We start from the raw sequence: 19,138 nt of genomic DNA, 5'->3' as shown, positions 1-19,138 counted from the left end.
GATTATGTAATAATTGTGACAGGCCTAGTGAGAAACAATGCTGGTGGAATTGCTTTGCATACTTTGTGACAAAAACACAAAGTATCAAAGGAAATGAATGTTTAGAAAATGAAAACGCAGAGAAGAACCACGGCAAAAGAAAAGAAAAAAAACAAAAAAAAAACACTCAAATTAAAACTAAATTTTCAACCGTGATATGTCAAACATCTGTAGCAGGTAGATAGATACTTTATTAATCCCGAGGGGAAATTCAGATATCCCATAGCTCATACAGGCATTCAGGAAGGTTAGTAAAAAACACATCACAAAAAGAGGGGGGGGGGGGGGGGGGGCACTGGTTAAAACTGAGAGAAGACAAATATAATGAATAAGCATAAAAAGCATTCAAAAGGTGTCACTGGGAATAATAATACATCTTTGTCATTGCACATAGACCCATAAATAACTCAAACTAGAAACTAAGACCATTAGTCCAGTTCATAGGCCTAGAGGCTGGTCATGGAGTTGAAGAGCTAATTGCTGTTGGGACAAAAGCGTTCTTAAACCGTAACGAACAGAACAGATCCTTACGACTGCTTTTCCGGCCTGCCAAGATGTTATGGAGAGGATGACTCACAGGTACAAGAGCTCTTAAGACACTAATAGGTGTCTAAACTGCCCGTTTCTAAAACAAGCTGCTCTGGGGGGATTGTCTACTCTACGCCACGAGAGAGGGAAACCAACCTCAAGGCCTTCCATCCAAGTTAAAATGATCACATCTTAACCCATTAAGACCTAAAACTGTGTCATTTTTAGATTTGAGCTAAAAAGCATTATTTTACACTTTGGGCTATTCAAAAATAGCAGATCTACAAGCTCATAGCGCGGCACCGAGTGCCGCGCTACAAGCTTGTAGATCTGATATTTCTGAAAATTTGTGAAAATGTGTGCAAATCTTTGAATATATATATATTTTTAAAGCGAACATTTTTAACTCAAATCTTTGCTTCTGGGGGTCCCTGGAACAAAATATTTTGATGGGGGTCCGCGGCCAAATACATATAATTTTGGGGGTCCTTGACATGAAAAAGATTGAGCACCACTGATATAGAAACAAACGTTTTTCAGAAAACTGTTGAGATTTAGGAGACATGTAGAATCGGCTTCAGGTCTCAATGGGTTAAAGATACGGCTCCATTTCCGTTCCCTCGGTACAGGTATGAAAACAAGGGAGCTAACTAACGAAGGAGCCCTAGCGAAGGAGACTCGTGCTCCCATGTTGCGCACAACGCATTAAAGACGTGATTTATACTCGGCTGCGCGTCGTGTCGTGCCAACCAAGTATAACGGGAGTTTCGGGCGTGACTGCGGAGGTTGCATCAGCCCACAGGGCCAAATGAGCTCATGGGAGACAAAAAAAAAATAACTGGAAGTCTTTATCGGACATCTTTCTATTGTCGGGGGAAGAAAGGTCTCCTGTTGTCTGTCTGAGATGTTTCATCATCTGACTTGGTTTAACCCATTAAGACCGGGAACGCATCTGTGTCATTTTAGGATTTGAGATAAAAAGCATTATTTTAATACTTTGGGCTATTCAAAAATAGCAGATCTACAAGCTCATAGCGCGGCACTCGGTGCCGCGCTATGCGCTTGTAGATCTGCTATTTTTTGAAAAATCGTGAAAATGTGTGCAAATCTTTGAATATATATTTTTTAAAGCGAACATTGTAACTCAAATCTTTGCTTCTAGGGAAGGGGTCCCTGGAACTAAATATTTTGCCATTCAAATACATATCATTTTGGGGGTCCTTGATATGAAAAAGTTTGAGCACCACTTATATAGAAACATACGTTTTTCAGAATACTGTTGGGATTTAGGAGACATGTAGAATCGGCTTCTCACAACTTTGCTTCTGGGGGTCCCTGTAACAACAAGTTTTGATATGGGGGTCCGAGGCCAAATACATATCATTTTGGGGGTCCTTGACATGGAAAAGTTGGAGCACCACTGATATAGCCTCATCCAAACATACTGTTAGGATTTAGAAATCATTTTTAGACATGTATTTGGCCACGGACCCCCATCTCACAATATTTAGTTCCAGAGACCCCCAGAAGCAAAGATTTGAGTAACAAATGTTAGCTTTAAAATATATATATTCAAAGATTTGCAAACATTTTCGCGATTTTTCAAAAATAGCAGATCTACAATATCTGCTATTTTTGAATAGCCCAAGGACATTAACTCTTTGACTGCCAGAGTTTTTCAGAAAAGTGTGCTCCCATTGCCAGAGATTTTTCATTGAAAAAAAAAAAGTACTCAGGAGCCGAGATACAGAATGTTTAAGTTTTAAGTTAACAAGGAAGTGTATGGGAGTCTAGATCTTCGAAAAATCATATCTCCTTGGTCTTTGGGTCAATTTTTTTTTAAATAATTTTGTCATTTCCGTCCATGGCCATGATAGCCATAGTACCATCGGACGGGAATTCCCGTTTTTGTCAATAAAAGAGTTTTAAAAAATGACACAGATGCGTTCCCGGTCTAAATGGGTTAATGTGATGAACCCTGTTGTGATCCTATCGGCAGTTTCCTTCAAACGAGCTCGACAGTTAACGGTACAGAGAGCCCATTACGATGGGCGGATGATTCATGATTTTGTTTGAAAGAAAAATTATTTGGGAGGAGGAGACATGCTGTCATGTCTGATGATTAGTTCTGTCAAAGTCACCACGAGGAAGCAGCTGGGATCTGAACACAATCATAAATTCATGTTCACCCTTTAAGACCGGGAACGCATCTGTGTCAGTTTAAGATTTCTTTGGGCTATTCAAAAATAGCAGATCTACAAGCTCATAGCGCGGCATTGAGTGCCGCGTGTGAGGCGTGTGAGGCCTTTAGGAGGGCCATTCAAGCAAACCGCAAGTGGTGCTAATACCATTAGACGGCCCAATCTAGTGGTATCGGCCCAAGGAACCATCACGCCAGAAAGAAATGTTTGGATCGGGATGGTGCAGAGGGTCTGGTGCAGCGCTCAGGTCCTGGACCTGGTGAGACGAAGGAGGAGTCCGGCCAGGAGACAACCCACAGAGCCTAGTCCCTCCACGTGCCAGAGCCTCCCCCGAGTTCCGGCAGAGTAGTTTTGGAGAAGCGGACTGATTGGCCCTGTCTTGCCCTATAGGACTGACCGTGGGTATCTACCTGGGACGTAAGTTGGGGCTTGATCAACCCCGGCTGGGTCACCTGGGCGAGGGTGTATGTTGTTGTGAGACCCGAAACACCCGATGACCCCAGGCTACAACACTGATGATACATCCCAGGTGCATCTATGTGATGTATTCTTTATAGTTAAAGCGAACATTTTTAACTCCTATCTGTGCTTCTGGGGGGGTCCCTGGAATAACACATTTTGGACATGGGGGTCCGAGGCCAAATACATGTAATTTTGGGTGGTCCTTGACATGGAAAAGTCGGAGCACCACTGATATAGCGACACAGGATTTAGAAGACATTTGTAGAATATATATTCAAGATTTGCACAAATTTTCACCATTAAAAAAAATAGCAGATATACAAGCTCATACCGCGGCACTCGGTGCCGCGCAATGAGCTTGTAGATCTGCTATTTTTGAATAGCCAAAGAAATCTTAAAATGACACAGATGCGTTCCCGGGCTGAATGGGATAAGAAAAAGAAGGCAATTGCACAATCACTAATGAGGTCTGTAGTTACAAAAGTTTAAAAAATGGTAAGAATACTGTCCAGGCCATACAAGGGCAACTGGCGGCCCGGGGCCCACATGCGGCCCCCACCTTCATTTAATGCGGCCCACAAGTAAATATCAGAATACTGATATATTATTGATTTCAGCTGTTTACAATTTCAAACATGCAAATATGACCCGCTTTCATTACTTCAGTCTATATTAGTAGCTTAATGACTAGTATTAAAATGTTATTGTCTTTTTTATGTCCAATGTATCTGTATTTAAGTAAGTTCATAAAGTCAACATAAGTATAACATGCATTTGAAATTAAATAAAAATGTTACTTTTCAGGATTCCAATTCAAGCAAAAAAAGAATTCAGGATTCCAATAAAAAAAATTGCAAAAATAGTAGATCTACAACCTCAACGCATCGCACTACGACGTGTTTTGAGCTTGTAGATCGGCAATTTTTGCTACTTTTGTGTGACATAGAATGACGGAGTAGAGCATTAATTACGAAAAAAAAGTTATAATACAGAGATAAGAGGTTTCTGTACAGTATATGCAATGTGTCCCTCTGGAGTGAGAGTGGAAATATAGTGGCCCTCTACATCATAAAAGTTGCATCACCCCTGGTACTGTTACCTCCACAGCATTTCAAACTGACTGGAGGTACTCTCTAAACCATTGGTTCTCAAAGTGGGGTCCGGGGACCCCCAGGGGTCCTTGAGGGAGTTCCAGGGGGTCCCCACTCCCCAGCTAAATTATAGATAGTTAGGAACCAAATGGACCCTTATGAATGAATTTTATTTGGGTCTGTAACTCTGAGAGCGTACAAATGGAACCAAATAGACCCTTACAGATCTGTAACTCTGAGAGAGTACAAATGGAACCAAATGGACCCTTACAGGTCTGTAACACTGAGTGTACAAATGGAACCAAATGGACCCGTTCCATTTTTACACTCTGAGTTAAATTAACATTGATTTTAAGATATAAATTGGGGTCCCAGAGATAGAAATGTCATTAAATGGGGGTCCATAGCCTAATAATGCACGTCAAACTGGGGGTCCTTGAATTAAAATGGTTGAGAATCACTTCTATGCTGTAAAGATCTTCTCTTATGGGGACCCTGAGGCATATGTTTTCAAATGGGGGTCCGCGGGCTAATAAGTGTCAATTTGGGGGTCCTTGACATGAAAAAGTTTGAGAACCACTGCTCTCTAGGGTGTAGAGTTGTGCTACAAAGGATAACACAAAAAGCGTAAAAGAGTAGAATAGAACGCAGTTTGTCGACTCAAATAAGGGTCTTGTTTAGTTTTCTTAGGCACATACACAACAGATATAAAATGTACACAGGGACCAGCATTAATTTAACCCTGGGAGAGTGTAACCAAATGGACCCATAAGGGTCCATGTGTGTAGCCTCTCTGGGTTACAAAACCCCCAGAGACGGCACCGCTCATTATATTGAACATAATTCCTGCTACGTTACTATATCGTTTGAGTTCTAGTTCACAAAATGTGACAGATATTCCTTGACTACTGGAATATGAAATTTGAAGCTGATCAGTGGTTTGTAAGATTATCCCCAGACAGACACACACACACACACACACACAGAGACCCTCTTCTGGACGGCGCAGCCCCTAGGAGCCACATCGTAAAAACTATAAATATTGATATGAAACACATTCCATCAGAGCATAATGTCTGGATTAACCCATTGAGACCTGAAGCCGATTCTACATGTCTCCTAAATCCCAACAGTTTTCTGAAAAACGTATGTTTCTATATCAGTGGTGCTCAATCTTTTTCATGTCAAGGACCCCCAAAATGATATGTATTTGGCCGCGGACCCCCATCAAAATATGTTGTTCCAGGGACCCCCAGAGGCAACGATTTGAGTCAAAAGTGTTCGGCTTTGAAAATATATATATTCAAAGATTTGCACACATGTTCACGATTTTTCAAAAATAGCAGATCTACAAGCTCGTAGCGCGGCACTCGGTGCCGCGCTATGAGCTTGTATATCTGCTATTTTTGAATAGCCAAGTGTAAAATAAAGCTTTTTAGCTCAAATCTAAAAATGACACAGTTCCAGGTTAATGGGTTAATAATATCCATAACAATGTGCAAGGCATTCATGGTATAAAGACAATTAGTTGGTATTGCTGTTGTTGAGGGTTTGGTTATTTGGCAACAACACCTGACTCCCTACTGGGTTGAGTTCCCTGAAGGTGCCTTGCCCAAAGGACAACACATGGCAGCAGAGACGACGGTTTGTCATTAAGCAAACATTGTCAAGCCTTTTGTTTATCCTTTAACCCATTAAGACCGGCGGGAACGCATCTGTTCATTTTAAAATGTCTTTGGATATTCAAAAATAGTAGATATACAAGCTCATAGCGTGGCACCGAGTGCCGCGCTATGAGCTTGTAGATCTGCTATTTTTGAAAAATCTTGAAAATATGTGCAAATCTTTGAATATATATATTTTTTGTAACTCAAATTTTGTTTCACATGCTTCTGGGGGGTCTCTGGGACAAAATATTTTGAGATGGGCGGGGGTCCGTGGCCAAATACATATCTAAAAATGTTTTCTAAATCCTAACAGTATGTTGCTATATCAGTGGTGCTCAAACTTGTTCATGTCAAGAACCCCCAAAATGATAAGTATATGGCCGGGGACCCCCATATCAAAATATGTTGTTCCAGGCACCCTCAGAAGCACAGATCGGAGTTCAAAATGTTCGCTTTAAAACATGTATATATATATATATTCAAAGATTTGCACCAATGTTCACGATTTTTCAAAAATAGCAGATCTACAAGTTTGAGCGGTTCAAATGTGCATCATAAGACTACAGCGGTGTTTTATGGATATCAGTAAAGCCAGTAATGATACTTACAGTTTTATCGTAGGGTACCCACGAACACCAAACTCTGAAGCCATTCCTACAACATAGAAAAATAGATCAACTCAGACTCAGGTATGTTTACAGTAATGCAGCACAGAGGAATCCTCATAGTTTACTGTTACTTTAACTCTGACCATGTAAAAACTGACCTAAAAGAATTCATCGAGCATCGTTATACTTTAGGCAGGCACGGCAATTAGGGTCTCACTGTTCATACTTCATGATCAGCATAGTTCATCATGGCTTTGATGTATGATTCTGTGGATTGTGATGATGTTATATCTGTGTAACTTCATTCATGCCCTTGAAGGGTTCAATGTTTAAATGTACTGTATGCTCCTTTATGACTGTTGGTGGCATCCTTTATGACTGTCTGTTTGTGGCATAGCAGGAGAACAAATTTAACCCCTTGTTTGAGCCAAATCTGGGTTGAACGTGATTAGTGGAGCTTCAAAGGAGAGAAGGAAATAGGAAGCCCCCCCCAAGGCTTTTTCGTGTTATCCTTTTAGCTTTGAAAGGGATAGTTCACTTTTGATCGATGGGTCACCCCATGCAGACTTGAATTCATGTATATATGTTTTAGTTTTTTGTCTCATTCCTAAGACAATAATTTGATGACCAGCGGTTCCGGTAGGAGACACAAAGGAGACTCTTTGTGTCTCCTACCGGAACCGCTGCCGGTCATCAAATTATTGTCTTAGGAGTGAGACACAAACTATAAAATATCCATGAATTCAAGTCTGCATGGTGTGACTGATACATAGAAAATAAGTCATATTGGGGGTGAACTATCCCTTAAATGTCTTACTGTACCATGTGCGGTTTACATTTCTGACAAACAAAAGTATTCAATCAATCAATCAAAAGCCATCCTATAGCTTGCTGGAAATGGGGACACAACTTGTACAAGTTGTGGAGAAGTATGTTTTTTCCTCATTCACAAACAGTATTCATTGTGAAAAAATACAGCAGGCATGTTTAGACACATCTCTAATAATAACCACTGCAAACCAAACCTGTTTCCATGAGAGAGTTTCATTTCTACCTCAAAGACATATTAACCCATTCAAATCGGGGAACGCATCTGTGTCATTTTAGATTTTTAGCTATAACCATGTTATGTTATACTTTGGGCTATTCAAAAATAGCAGATCTACAAGCTCATAGCGGGGGTCCTTTTTCATGTCAAGGACCCCCAAAATGAGTACTTGGCCGCAGACCCCCATCTCAAAATATTTTGTTGCACCAGAAGCAAAGACTTGAGTTACAAATGTTGGCTTTAGTTTAGATAGATATATATTCAAAGATTTGCACACATTTTCACTATTTTTCCAAAAAATTGCAGATCTACAAGAGCTTGTAGATCTGCTATTTTTGAACAGCCCAAAGTATAAAATAATGGTTACAGACGGAAAAAACCCTCAAATGACACAGTATGCGTTCACGGATAGCTTGTGCTATGAGCTTGTATATCTGTTATTTTTGAACAGCCCAAAGAAATCTAAAAATGACACAGATGCGTTCCCGGTCTTAATGGATGTATATACAGTAGTATGTAGTTGAGCGCTCTGCTCAAGGTCGGCTGATCAGAGCTTCTGCACCAAAGCTGTGTTCAAACACAGAATGATATACTGCAGGGGTTGACACTAATGAATAAATATTGAGGTATGACATTTTTTATCGTGCAGCCCAAGAATTCGCAAGTAGAAAGTTAAAAAAATCACACCCTGTGAGAAGGTAGCGGCGCCTTTGATACATTTTGTCATCGATATGTGTTTATAATGTGTTTATAGCCACGTGTCACGTGAAGCTTGACCAATCACTTTGTTGACGCACCTGACCAATCAGAACGTTGACGTACGCACACGGACAAAGTCAGGTATAGAGCAGGATCCGGCTAGCGCCGCTAAAAATAAGTGAACATTTTACTCATTTTATAAAGGACGATTTACTTTTCAGGCAAGTGGGCAAGACCTGTGGGCAAGTAGAACATGACCTGTACTTGCCCGACGGGCAAGTGCCTCTGAGACCTTAGTGTCAACCCCTGTATTGTACCCATGTTCTGGTCAGCTTGGGTTGGAATGATATATCATGCATAATGCAGAAAGAATAATAACTAGAAAAAGTGCTCCTCGGAGCACAAGTCTCCGCCAGCAGACTTGTGTTGGGAATGTTCTAATTCTTATGTTCTAATTCTTACAAAGAATAGAACATGTTACTGTGTCATAGTAACATGACACAAGTGTCCTATCCATCTGTATAAGTGTCCTATCCGTCCTGTCTGTATAAGTGTCCTATCCGTCCTGTCTGTATAAGTGTCCTATCCGTCCTGTCTGTATAAGTGTCCTATCCGTCCTGTCTGTATAAGTGTCCTATCCGTCCTGTCTGTATAAGTGTCCTATCCGTCCTGTCTGTATAAGTGTCCTATCCGTCCTGTCTATGTAAGTGTCCTATCCGTCCTGTCTGTGTAAGTGTCCTATCTGTCCTGTCTGTGTAAGTGTCCTATCTGTCCTGTCTGTGTAAGTGTCCTATCTGTCCTGTCTGTGTAATTGTCCTATCTGTCCTGTCTGTGTAAGTGTCCTATCTGTCCTGTCTGTGTAAGTGTCCTATCTGTCCTGTCTGTGTAAGTGTCCTATCTGTCCTGTCTGTGTAAGTGTCCTATCCAATTGTTACAGTATCCGCCATTTCTCAGCCATTTCGTGATTATTCCTGTCTTACCTCACTTTGAAAGAGGCACAGACTCTTTCAAAGTGACACATGTATTTATAGGCCGCTATACGTCACTAGCCAATCAGATCACACTATTTCACCGTATTGTCACGTGTCACGTGAGGCTTGACCAATGTTAGCTTGTGAAAAAAAAAGTGAAAACAATGTCTCCTGGCGGAGACAACAATAATAACAACAACAGGACAGGAAGGGGTCAAATGAATCCTTGGCTTAATACAAGATAAGGTTTTTCCTCACCAGAATATGCGGTGGCGTCCATCTTTCCCACTCTGACCGGCGACCCGGAGCTCTTCAACTCGGCACCGACTTCAAACCATATGGGGTCCAGCTTCTTGCAGTAGCCACACCATGGAGCATAGAACTACCAGAGCAGAGAGAAAAACACCCTTTAGTTTTGAGACCAAACTTCCTTAGCAGAGATTTTGACCTCATAGCGTCTTCATTTATTTTGATAAAACAAAGGGCATATTTAAAAAGCATTAGTGTGTTTTTTTTTCTTTTCAAACAGAGGTCCATGTCTACCTTTACAGTTTAGGCATTTAGCAGACGCTCTTAATCCGGAGCGACTTAGAGTACCGGTAAGCAAGGACACAAGATAATACATCATAATACATCAATAACACATCAAATGCATATAAATAGTAATCTAATAATAAAGTAATATATAAGTAAACCAATAGTCTAATAATAACTAATACATACACGGGCAACTGGTGGCCCGGGGGCCACATGCGGCCCCCACCTTAACTTAGTGCGGCCCGCAGGTTAATATCAGAATAGTGATATATTATTGAATTCAGCTGTTACAATTCCAAACATGCAAACATGACCCGCTTTAATGACTTCAGTCTATATTAGTAGCTTAATGACTAGTATTACAATTACAATGAATGACTAGTATTACAATTGTCTTTTTTATGTCCAATGTTTTTGTATTTAAGTTCATAAAGTTAACATAAGTATAACTAAATGCATTTGAAATTAAATAAAAACATATGTTTCAGGATTTCAATTAAAAAATAGCAAAAAAAAAATCTGGATTCCAACTAAAAAGTAGCAAAAATAGCAGCTTGTAGATCTGCTATTTTTGCTACATTTGTGTGACATAGAATGGCGAAGTACGGAATTAATTTACGAAAAATGTTAAAATACGGATATAAGAGGCGTCTGCCCGACAGTATATGTAATGTGTCCCTCTGGAGTGAGTGTGGAAATATAGTGGCCCTCTACATCATCAACATTGCATCACCCCTGAACTAATACATACGTGAACCAATCATCAGCCTGTACATTGAAACTATACGCACTGTAGGATGCCAGGTCAACAATGACCTGGCTGACATCTGTCTACATAACAGGCTATCTAAGTTACATTTTAGCCTTTGCATAATCCTGCAAGGTCGTCAAGGCTAGGGCAGGCCTTTGCCTGACTCAGCCCATATTTTAAAAGCCTTTCTAGCCTCTGCACGGAGCTCTTCAACATGGTCATTCCACCCTGGCTTAGCATTATACAGTTTTGCCCTAGACTCCACAACAGCTTCATACAGAGGGAACATAATACATTACAGTGTTGTGGGTTCCTTATCAGTTCATATCCCGACACATAACCACATCTTTTGGAACGTCAATATTACCCAGCAAGGCATCAGAACGATTCAAGTGTTTATCCTGATCTTTCTGAAGTCCAGACTGATACCGGGGAGGAACGTGAGAGTGAATCCACGTTATAAGTCTGGCCAATCATGCCAAGTTAGTCAGTGGTTGCCAGATCATAAACTATGTCCATTGCATCAATAGAGTCATGAGCATCTACTGTACAGAGACAGTGATCAAGCCAGGAAGTAGTGTGCCAAGCCTCGCTGATATATAAGTATAACTACTCTCAGGTAAAAGTACCTTGCTAGATAAAACTCGATCCACTGTCTGAACATTAAGACAACTATTCCCATCATTAAGATGGTTCAGGCTTCATCTGAACAAACCACCCAGGCCGACTGACAAAAACCTAATCTGCACTCATCGCTTTTGTTATACACTGACTCAATACAATATGTTCCAGGACAACTACTTGAAAAGTAGAGATTGGAGATATCTCTCGACGTCTCTGTGCGTGTCTCTGCATAATCACCAACACCCCCCCCCCAGCACACTCTCTCTTCCATTCCAAACTAGGAGGGTAAGCAGCTTTTGGAGCTAGAGATATGACCCAGAGCCCCAGACAACATGAACTCTGATATAAACCCCTTCCCAAGCCCCCCGGCTTCAGCCCGCCATGCATGACTTCTCATTCACTAAACACACACCCACCCTCCTTCACCCCCCCCCCCTCATCCACCCCAACGCCACCACTTCCGTACGGGATGAACACAGGACAGTAGAGCCATGGAGCCATGGAGCAAAGCATCGCTGAATGGAATGGATGTGAGTGTGAGTGTGTGCCTGTGCGTGTGCGTGTGCGTGTGCGTGTGCGTGTGCGTGTGTGTGTTGAACTCACATCCACCAGCCAGACATCATCGACTCTGGTGTCTTTAAATCTGTGGGGAAAAGAACAGAAACACTTGCATAAGTTCCAAGTTTTTATGAACCGACACAGAACACACAGTGTCTAATTATTCTCAATATCATTTTGGCCAGATCGTCTCTGTCCTCACAAACGCTCCATCTTCTAAATCAGTGGTTCTCAACCAGTGGTCCGGGGGACCACCAGTGGTCCTTGATGGGGTTCCAGGTGGTCCCCAGCTAAATGATGGAGAGTTGGTAACCAAACGGACCCTTCTAGATCTTTAACTCTTGAGTGTAAAATGAAACCAAATGGACCCTTATAGATCTTTAACATTTGAGAGTGTAAGATGTAACCAAATGGACCCTTAAGGGTCCATTTGGTTACATTTTACACTCTCAAGAGTTACATTATTGTTAAACATCTGCATTACTTAATTAAATAATTGTCATTTTGATCAACGTTTGCCTGTTATCTCTCCTATGGAACCAACATCAATACAGCATGGATGGAATTGTGGAAATCTCATCCAACGAGAACAAAATATGATAAGTCTTGGGTCTTGAGAGTCTAAATCTCATCCAACAGTGGTGCCGTGGCTCAAATGCCCAATAAATAATGGACCTTGATATGAAAAGTGTTGAAAACCACTGCTATAAATTACCCAAGGAAAAAAAAAATAATTTCAAACCACACAAACTGTAATGAGATGAAAACAGTAGGTTGCATCAGCCTAGAGTCCAGGATGATGCAACCTCCTGTATTTATACTGTTTGTCATTACATTACAGTCATTACACTGATTGGCTGGCAAATACATTATAATAATTTGAGCCCCATGTCATCAGTCATGTTTTTGTTGTTCATTGGTTGTCTGGTCATTCATGAAATGCATTAATCCAGGGCAAGTCTACATACTTTTAACTCCACTTGTGTTTATCTCTGTACACACACAACATCCCTTTATCATGTAGGCTACTAGCTGCACTATACAACAAACTGTGCATAACGCTGTCTATTTCCTTCATTCATTTGTACCCACTTCAGTGGAGATGGAGGTAGGTAGAGCTCACACCTGGTTAAAGAGTCCATTAGACGTTTTGTGTTAATACAGGTAAAGGTTGGGGGGAAATAAGGGTAATTAAGGCTCATGCTCGTTGTCTCCCTTCCCATTGGCATTCCTGCAAGTTATGCTAATGGTTTTGCAGGTAAAATACTGGCACTGTAGTGAAAACACAGCTTAAGAGGCTGCCTGACACACGCTGGCTGCTGCTATTCGCCAAACGAGCATGACACCTTTTAAAACGCTGATATTTGCAGTCAACAAACTGATGCTGCGTCTTGTTTGTTCCTGGTTGCCTTACATAGGCCAGGGTTTCTCAAAAGTGGGTGCCGTGGCACCCTAAGGTGCCATGACACAAGTGCAGGGGTGCCTCAGAATACTTTACTAATATTTGGAATGCATCAATATCACTTCATATCACTTACACCCTCTAAACCAGTGGCTCTCAACCTGGGGGTCGCCAAATAATTTGGGGGGGGTCGCCAGATTTTTGGGTGAATGTGGAAAAAGAAAAAAAGTTTTTTTTTTTTTTTTTAACAAAATATTTTTGTATGTTATTATTAATTCATGTTTTATCAGTTAATTTACTAAATTCAAGATAAAAATATTTCATTATTAACATTTTTAATGTAATATAATACATAATTATCAAATAACCTATTATAATTAAATAACCTAACCATAACCCTAAAACCGATATAAAGTAACAAAAAAAAAAAAAAAAAAAAAAAAAAAGTTGAGAACACCTGCTCTAAACGGACCTGAGTTGCACTGTACTTGGTGCGATCTTTTTCAGCCTACAACAGTACACCAATTCTCTTCACCAAAAATAGCCGATTTACAAGCTCACAACGCGTTACGATCAGCTATTTTTGGTGAATGTTCCCCCAAAATAGGGATGCTGGGATTTAAGTGGTTCAACGACAAATATAAAGGTTATTTTCAATCTGTCCGAATGGAAACGGATATATTCTCAAAGTTTTTCTCCTCCTGACATTGTATGTTAGGGGGAAAGAGTGACATATTTGACATAAATGTAAGGTGCTGTAAAATAAATGTAATTCAGGGGTTCCCTGGATGAAAAGGTTATTCACAGGGGTGCCCTGAGCCTAAAAGGTTTGAGAACCCCTGACATAGACTAAAATGTGACCATTACAGGTTATATACTGTAGGGCAGGGGTCTTCAATGTTTTTTCAGGCCAAGGACCCCCCTAGCTGAGAGAGAGATGAAGCAGGGACCCCCATATTGTATAAAATTGTGTTGCATAGACTTGTTTGACAACACTGTCATCAGTGTATGTTGGATTCATGTTAATGTGTATTTTCAGATATTTAACCACGTAAACCCTTGAAACTACACTAAACCTCTTTGCCGAAAATAGTAATAGTAATAGTAATAATATTTTTCGGCTAAAGTTCTCTTCAGAATATGGATGCTATAGGGTTCAATCCCATCACACAAAGGGGTACACCCTAGGGGTCCCGGACCCACTGTTGAAGACCTCTGCTGTAGACTACAATGTGACCATTATATGAAGGACACTGAGGTGAGGAACCAACAGAAACAGCATCACTTACGTGTCGTCCAGATCTTCCACCACTGCCAGCACCGTAGAACTCAGGAAGACACACACCACCACTGTAAAAGTTAAGAGGAAACATCACCAGCAAATTATTATGGAGAATAAATGAACATAAATGTGAACAAACAGCAGCAGCACTAGTAGATCTACTGCTGTGGTCCTCAAACCTTTTCATGTCAAGGACCCCAAATGGACACTTATTAGGCCGCGGAGCCCCATTTGAAAAGATATGCCAGGGACCCCTATAAGAGAAGATCTTTACAGCTCTAGCAGTGATTCTCAACCATTTTCATTTCAAGGACCCCCCGATTTGACATGCATTATTAGGCTACGGACCCCATTTAATGGCATTTCTATCTCTGGGACCCAAATTTATATTGTGAAATCAATGTTAATTTAACTCTGAGAGTGTACAAATGGAACCAAATGGACCCATTTGGTTCCATTTGTACACTCTCAGAGTTACAGACCCATAAGGGTCCATTTGGTTGATTTGGTTCCATTTGTACACTCTCAGAGTTACAGACCCACAAGGGTCCATTTGGTTCCTAACTATCCATCATTTAGCTGGGGACCCCCTGGAACTCCCTCAAGGACCCCTGGGGGTCCCCGGACCCCACTTTAAGAACCGATGATCTACTGTACTGACTGAGCAGGGCATCATGAGATAAACTGTGTGGGTCTTCCTTCCTTCCTCACTGCAATGAATAACATGGACGTTTTAAGGTCAGCTACACCAGTGGTTTTCAACCCTTTTCGATTGAAGGTCCATTATTTTTTCGGCATTTGAGCCACAGAACCACCGTTTGATGAGATTTAGACTCTCAGACACAAGACTCAGAATATTTTGTAATCGTTGAATAAGATTTTGTCCACAATTCCATCCATGTTGTATTGATGTTGGTTCCATAGGGGAGATAACAGGAAAACGTTGATCAAAATAACAATTCTTCTACATGCTCTAATTGTGTGACTTCTTGTAAATTAAGTAATGCAGGTGTTTAACAATAATTTAACTCTTGAGAGTGTAAAATGAATGTTTCATTTTACACTCTCAAGATCCACTTGCAGATCCAGATACACTCTCCAGATCTATGAGGGTCCATTTGGTTACCAACTCTCCATCATTTAGCTGGGGACCACCTGGAACCCCTTCAAGGACCACCGGGTAGTCCCCGGACCACTGGTTGAAAACCACTCGAGCTACACAGATGCAGCAATGAATGCTTACAGACAAACAACACACCCTAGTATATAATAAAAAACAATAGATTAATGAACATAAACGTGAACAACAACAGCAGGTAGCAGCCCTAGTAGTACTGTAGACCAGTGTATCAAACTATTTCATGTCAAAGACCCCCAAATTGACACTTATTAGGCCGCGGACCCCCATTTGAAAAGATATGCCAGGGACCCCCATAAGAGAAGGTTTTTACGGCTCTATAGCAGTGATTCTCAACCATTTTAATTTCAAGAACCCCCAGTTTGACATGCATCAGGCTAGGGACCCCCATGTAATGACATTTCAATGACATTTCTCTGGGATCTAATGTCTAAAATCAATGTTAATGTAACACTGAGAGTGTACACATGGAACCAAATGGACCCTTTGTACACTCTCCAAGTTACAGACCCATAAGGGTCCATTTGGTTCCTAACCATCCATCATTTAGCTGGGGACCCCCTGGACAGGGCTGCCAACATTATTTTGTTTTTGTTTGGGGTTTGGGGGGGGGGGGGTGCAACCCACACACTAATATATAACATTGCATTGTCAACATTGCAAAAATAAACATTATATACTTTCACTGGAAAGGGTTTACAACAAAGCTCCAGAAAAAAAACATCCAGGAGTGTTGGCAGCCCTGCTCCTGGAACTCCCTCAACAAGGACCCCTGGGGGTCCCCGGACCCCACTTATTTGAGAACCGATGATCTACTGTACTGACTGAGCAGAGCATAATCAGCTAAAATGTGTGGGTCCTCCTTCCTTCCTCACTGCAATGAATAACATGGACTGTTTTAGGTCAGCTACACAGTAGCAATGAATGCTACAAACAACACCATCTAGTGTAACAGCATAAGGCAAAAACAATGAATATAATGAACATAAATGTGAACAACATTAGCAGGCAGCAGCCCTAGTAGTTATGTACTGTTAGACTGGAGCAGAGAGCATCATCAGCTAAACTGAGTGTGGATCCTTCCTCCTCTCTGCAATGAATAACATGGACTGTTCATCATGTCAGCTACACAGATGTAGCAATGCCTGCTACAAACAACACCACCTATAGTTATAATATGAAGCCAAAAAAACAATGAATAAATGAACATAAATGTGAACAAAGTCAACATTAGCAGGCAGCAGCCCTAGTAGTTAGACTGGAGCAGAGAGCAGAGCATCATCAGCTAAAAAACTGTCTTCTTCCTCTTCCTGCTGTCTGTCAATTCCCTCGCTTGTTTTGCAATGAATAACATGCACTTTTACAGCTCAAAATAAACCCAATAAACCTATAATAAACGTATTAAATGTTACCTCCACGAAGCAGGGAGGCTTTCCCTAGTCCTGCCATCATCATCATCACCTCTATGGTCTCAGTTTAGTAACAGGAAATACTGTTTCTGTCCGTTGAAACCAAATCATAGAGTTTATGATATATCTAGAGAACGCACGGCCCCTCCGCCTCCGAGCTATTCATTTCAAGTGAAAGTTTGCTCATACAAGCGCATGGAACACCCAGAGCTTCATCTACTTCCTGGATGGGCTCCATTTTGGAGCGAGCGGAGCATGCGCGCTAGCATTTCAGACGGTGGGAGCGTGCGCGGTAGTGGTTTAATTGCGGAAGTCCCTGCAATACTACATTTTAGCCACCAGGCCTCTGAAGTGCCGACCGTTCTCCGTGGTTCTGGGGGGGGCTTGGTTGAAGCGCACAGCTTCTGAGCATGCGCCATGTCTCGCGCGAGGGAAAAAAGCCGATCGACAAGCTCACAACGCGTCGCTTCGCTACGGTTTGTGAGCTTGTAGATCTGGCTATTTTCGCTTGCGCGAGACACTGTCGTTTTTTTTGTATCCCTAGCGTTGCCATGTTTGCTTATTATAAGCGACTTTTGGGCTTGTTTTTTTTTTAGTACAAGCCAGTGGTGGAAAAAGTAGGCCTACTATTCTTTTTTTACCTAAGTAAAAGTATCAATACTGCAGTGTAGAAATACTATTTTGCAAGTAAAAGTAAGGTATTCAAAATGTACTAAAGGTAAAAGTACAAAAGTATTGGTATCAAAATGTACATAAAGTACCAGAAGTTAAAGTACTAATGCAGAATGTCCCATTTCACAAGTTCAAAATGTATAACAATCTATTGAAAATAGCAGATCTACAAGCTCACAATGCATCGCATCGCCACGCATTGTGAGCTTGTAGATCGGCTATTTTCAAGTGGCAGAAATGTATATATGGGGCTGAAGTGGTTAATGTATGTTTTGTGATCATAATCTAAATCTGCAAAGTAACTAAAACTGTCAAATAATTGTATTGGAGTAAATGTACAATATTTGTGTGTGTGTGCGCGCGCACACACACACACACACACACACACACACACACACACACACACACACACACACACACACACACACACACACACACACACACACACACACACACACACACACACACACACACACACACACAGTTGCCCATTTTAATTGATATGTATTCATTATTAGGGTCAATTGGCTGGGATACAGAGACAATATGGAATACCAGTAGAGTTAGTTAGTTAAAGTTTATTTCGGTCAATACAACCATACATACATATGGCATTTCATACAATAAATGACAAAACAATTAAACCAAAAACAAAGCAGAACAAAACTGCTTGACCAAAAAGGCGTAGGCTGAAGCTAAGAGCTTATAGTGCCTACCCTTCTTGCATTGAATAATATTTAAAAAAAACAGAAAATCTATTTTTATACTCAATTATTGAAAAAGAAAATATTCCTTTGCTGTATAAATATAAATATATATATATACATATCTATCTACATACACATATATATATACACATATACGTACATAATACTTTCAAACGATATAAAACAGAAAATGAATTACATTTCAATCATTGATAATACTTCTATCCTTCAAATAATTGCTTAATCCTCAATTCCACATCACTATATTTACTATAGCAACGTATGTAATTATCCTATCATATTATATTACTATATTTCATTTTCTTAAATTTGCCAATAGAACTACATATTTTTAAATCATTTTCACAGTTATTCCATATCTGAATTGCTTTTGCAGAAACACATTGTTTTTTTATATTTGTTCTGGCCTTTTTTATCTTAAGCATATTTGCTCCCCTCAACCAATACCTGGTTTCCCTAGCTTCAAACAGCCCCTGAATGCAGATCGGGAGTTGCTTATTGTGCGCCTTGTATGCGATTAGCACTGTTTTTAAGTTAACTAGATCCTCGAATTTTAGGGTATTTAATTTGATAAAAAGTTTATTAGTTGGTTCATAGTAATCTGTTCTAGTTATTATTCTTATAGCTCTCTTCTGTAATATGAATATTGGGTTTGTGTTAGTTTTATATGTGTTCCCCCATATTTCCACACAATAAGTAATTTATGGAACTATGAGAGAACAA

General features: G+C 40.5%; 1 protein-coding gene across 1 annotated transcript in view; it reads right to left on the bottom strand.

The window, feature by feature from the left end:
- Positions 1-17,134, bottom strand: part of tmx3b (thioredoxin related transmembrane protein 3b) — a gene marked incomplete at its 3' end in the record, with an annotated part of 44,707 nt that extends 27,573 nt beyond the window's left edge. Inside the window, exons 1-5 of the mRNA XM_084048210.1 lie at positions 17,019-17,134; positions 14,476-14,536; positions 11,830-11,869; positions 9,573-9,696; positions 6,597-6,642 (exon numbers count right to left, since the gene is read on the bottom strand). Coding sequence (XP_083904336.1) covers positions 6,597-6,642; positions 9,573-9,696; positions 11,830-11,869; positions 14,476-14,536; positions 17,019-17,064 — 317 coding nt within the window. The 5' untranslated portion in view covers positions 17,065-17,134. The remainder of the gene's footprint in view (positions 1-6,596; positions 6,643-9,572; positions 9,697-11,829; positions 11,870-14,475; positions 14,537-17,018) is intronic.
- Between the last annotated feature and the right edge of the window lie 2,004 nt (positions 17,135-19,138).

Source organism: Gymnoscopelus microlampas (genome assembly GCF_963454915.1).
Source record: "Gymnoscopelus microlampas genome assembly, chromosome: 22".
Classification (NCBI taxonomy): domain Eukaryota; kingdom Metazoa; phylum Chordata; class Actinopteri; order Myctophiformes; family Myctophidae; genus Gymnoscopelus; species Gymnoscopelus microlampas.
This window is presented reverse-complemented; position numbering and strand designations above follow the sequence as displayed.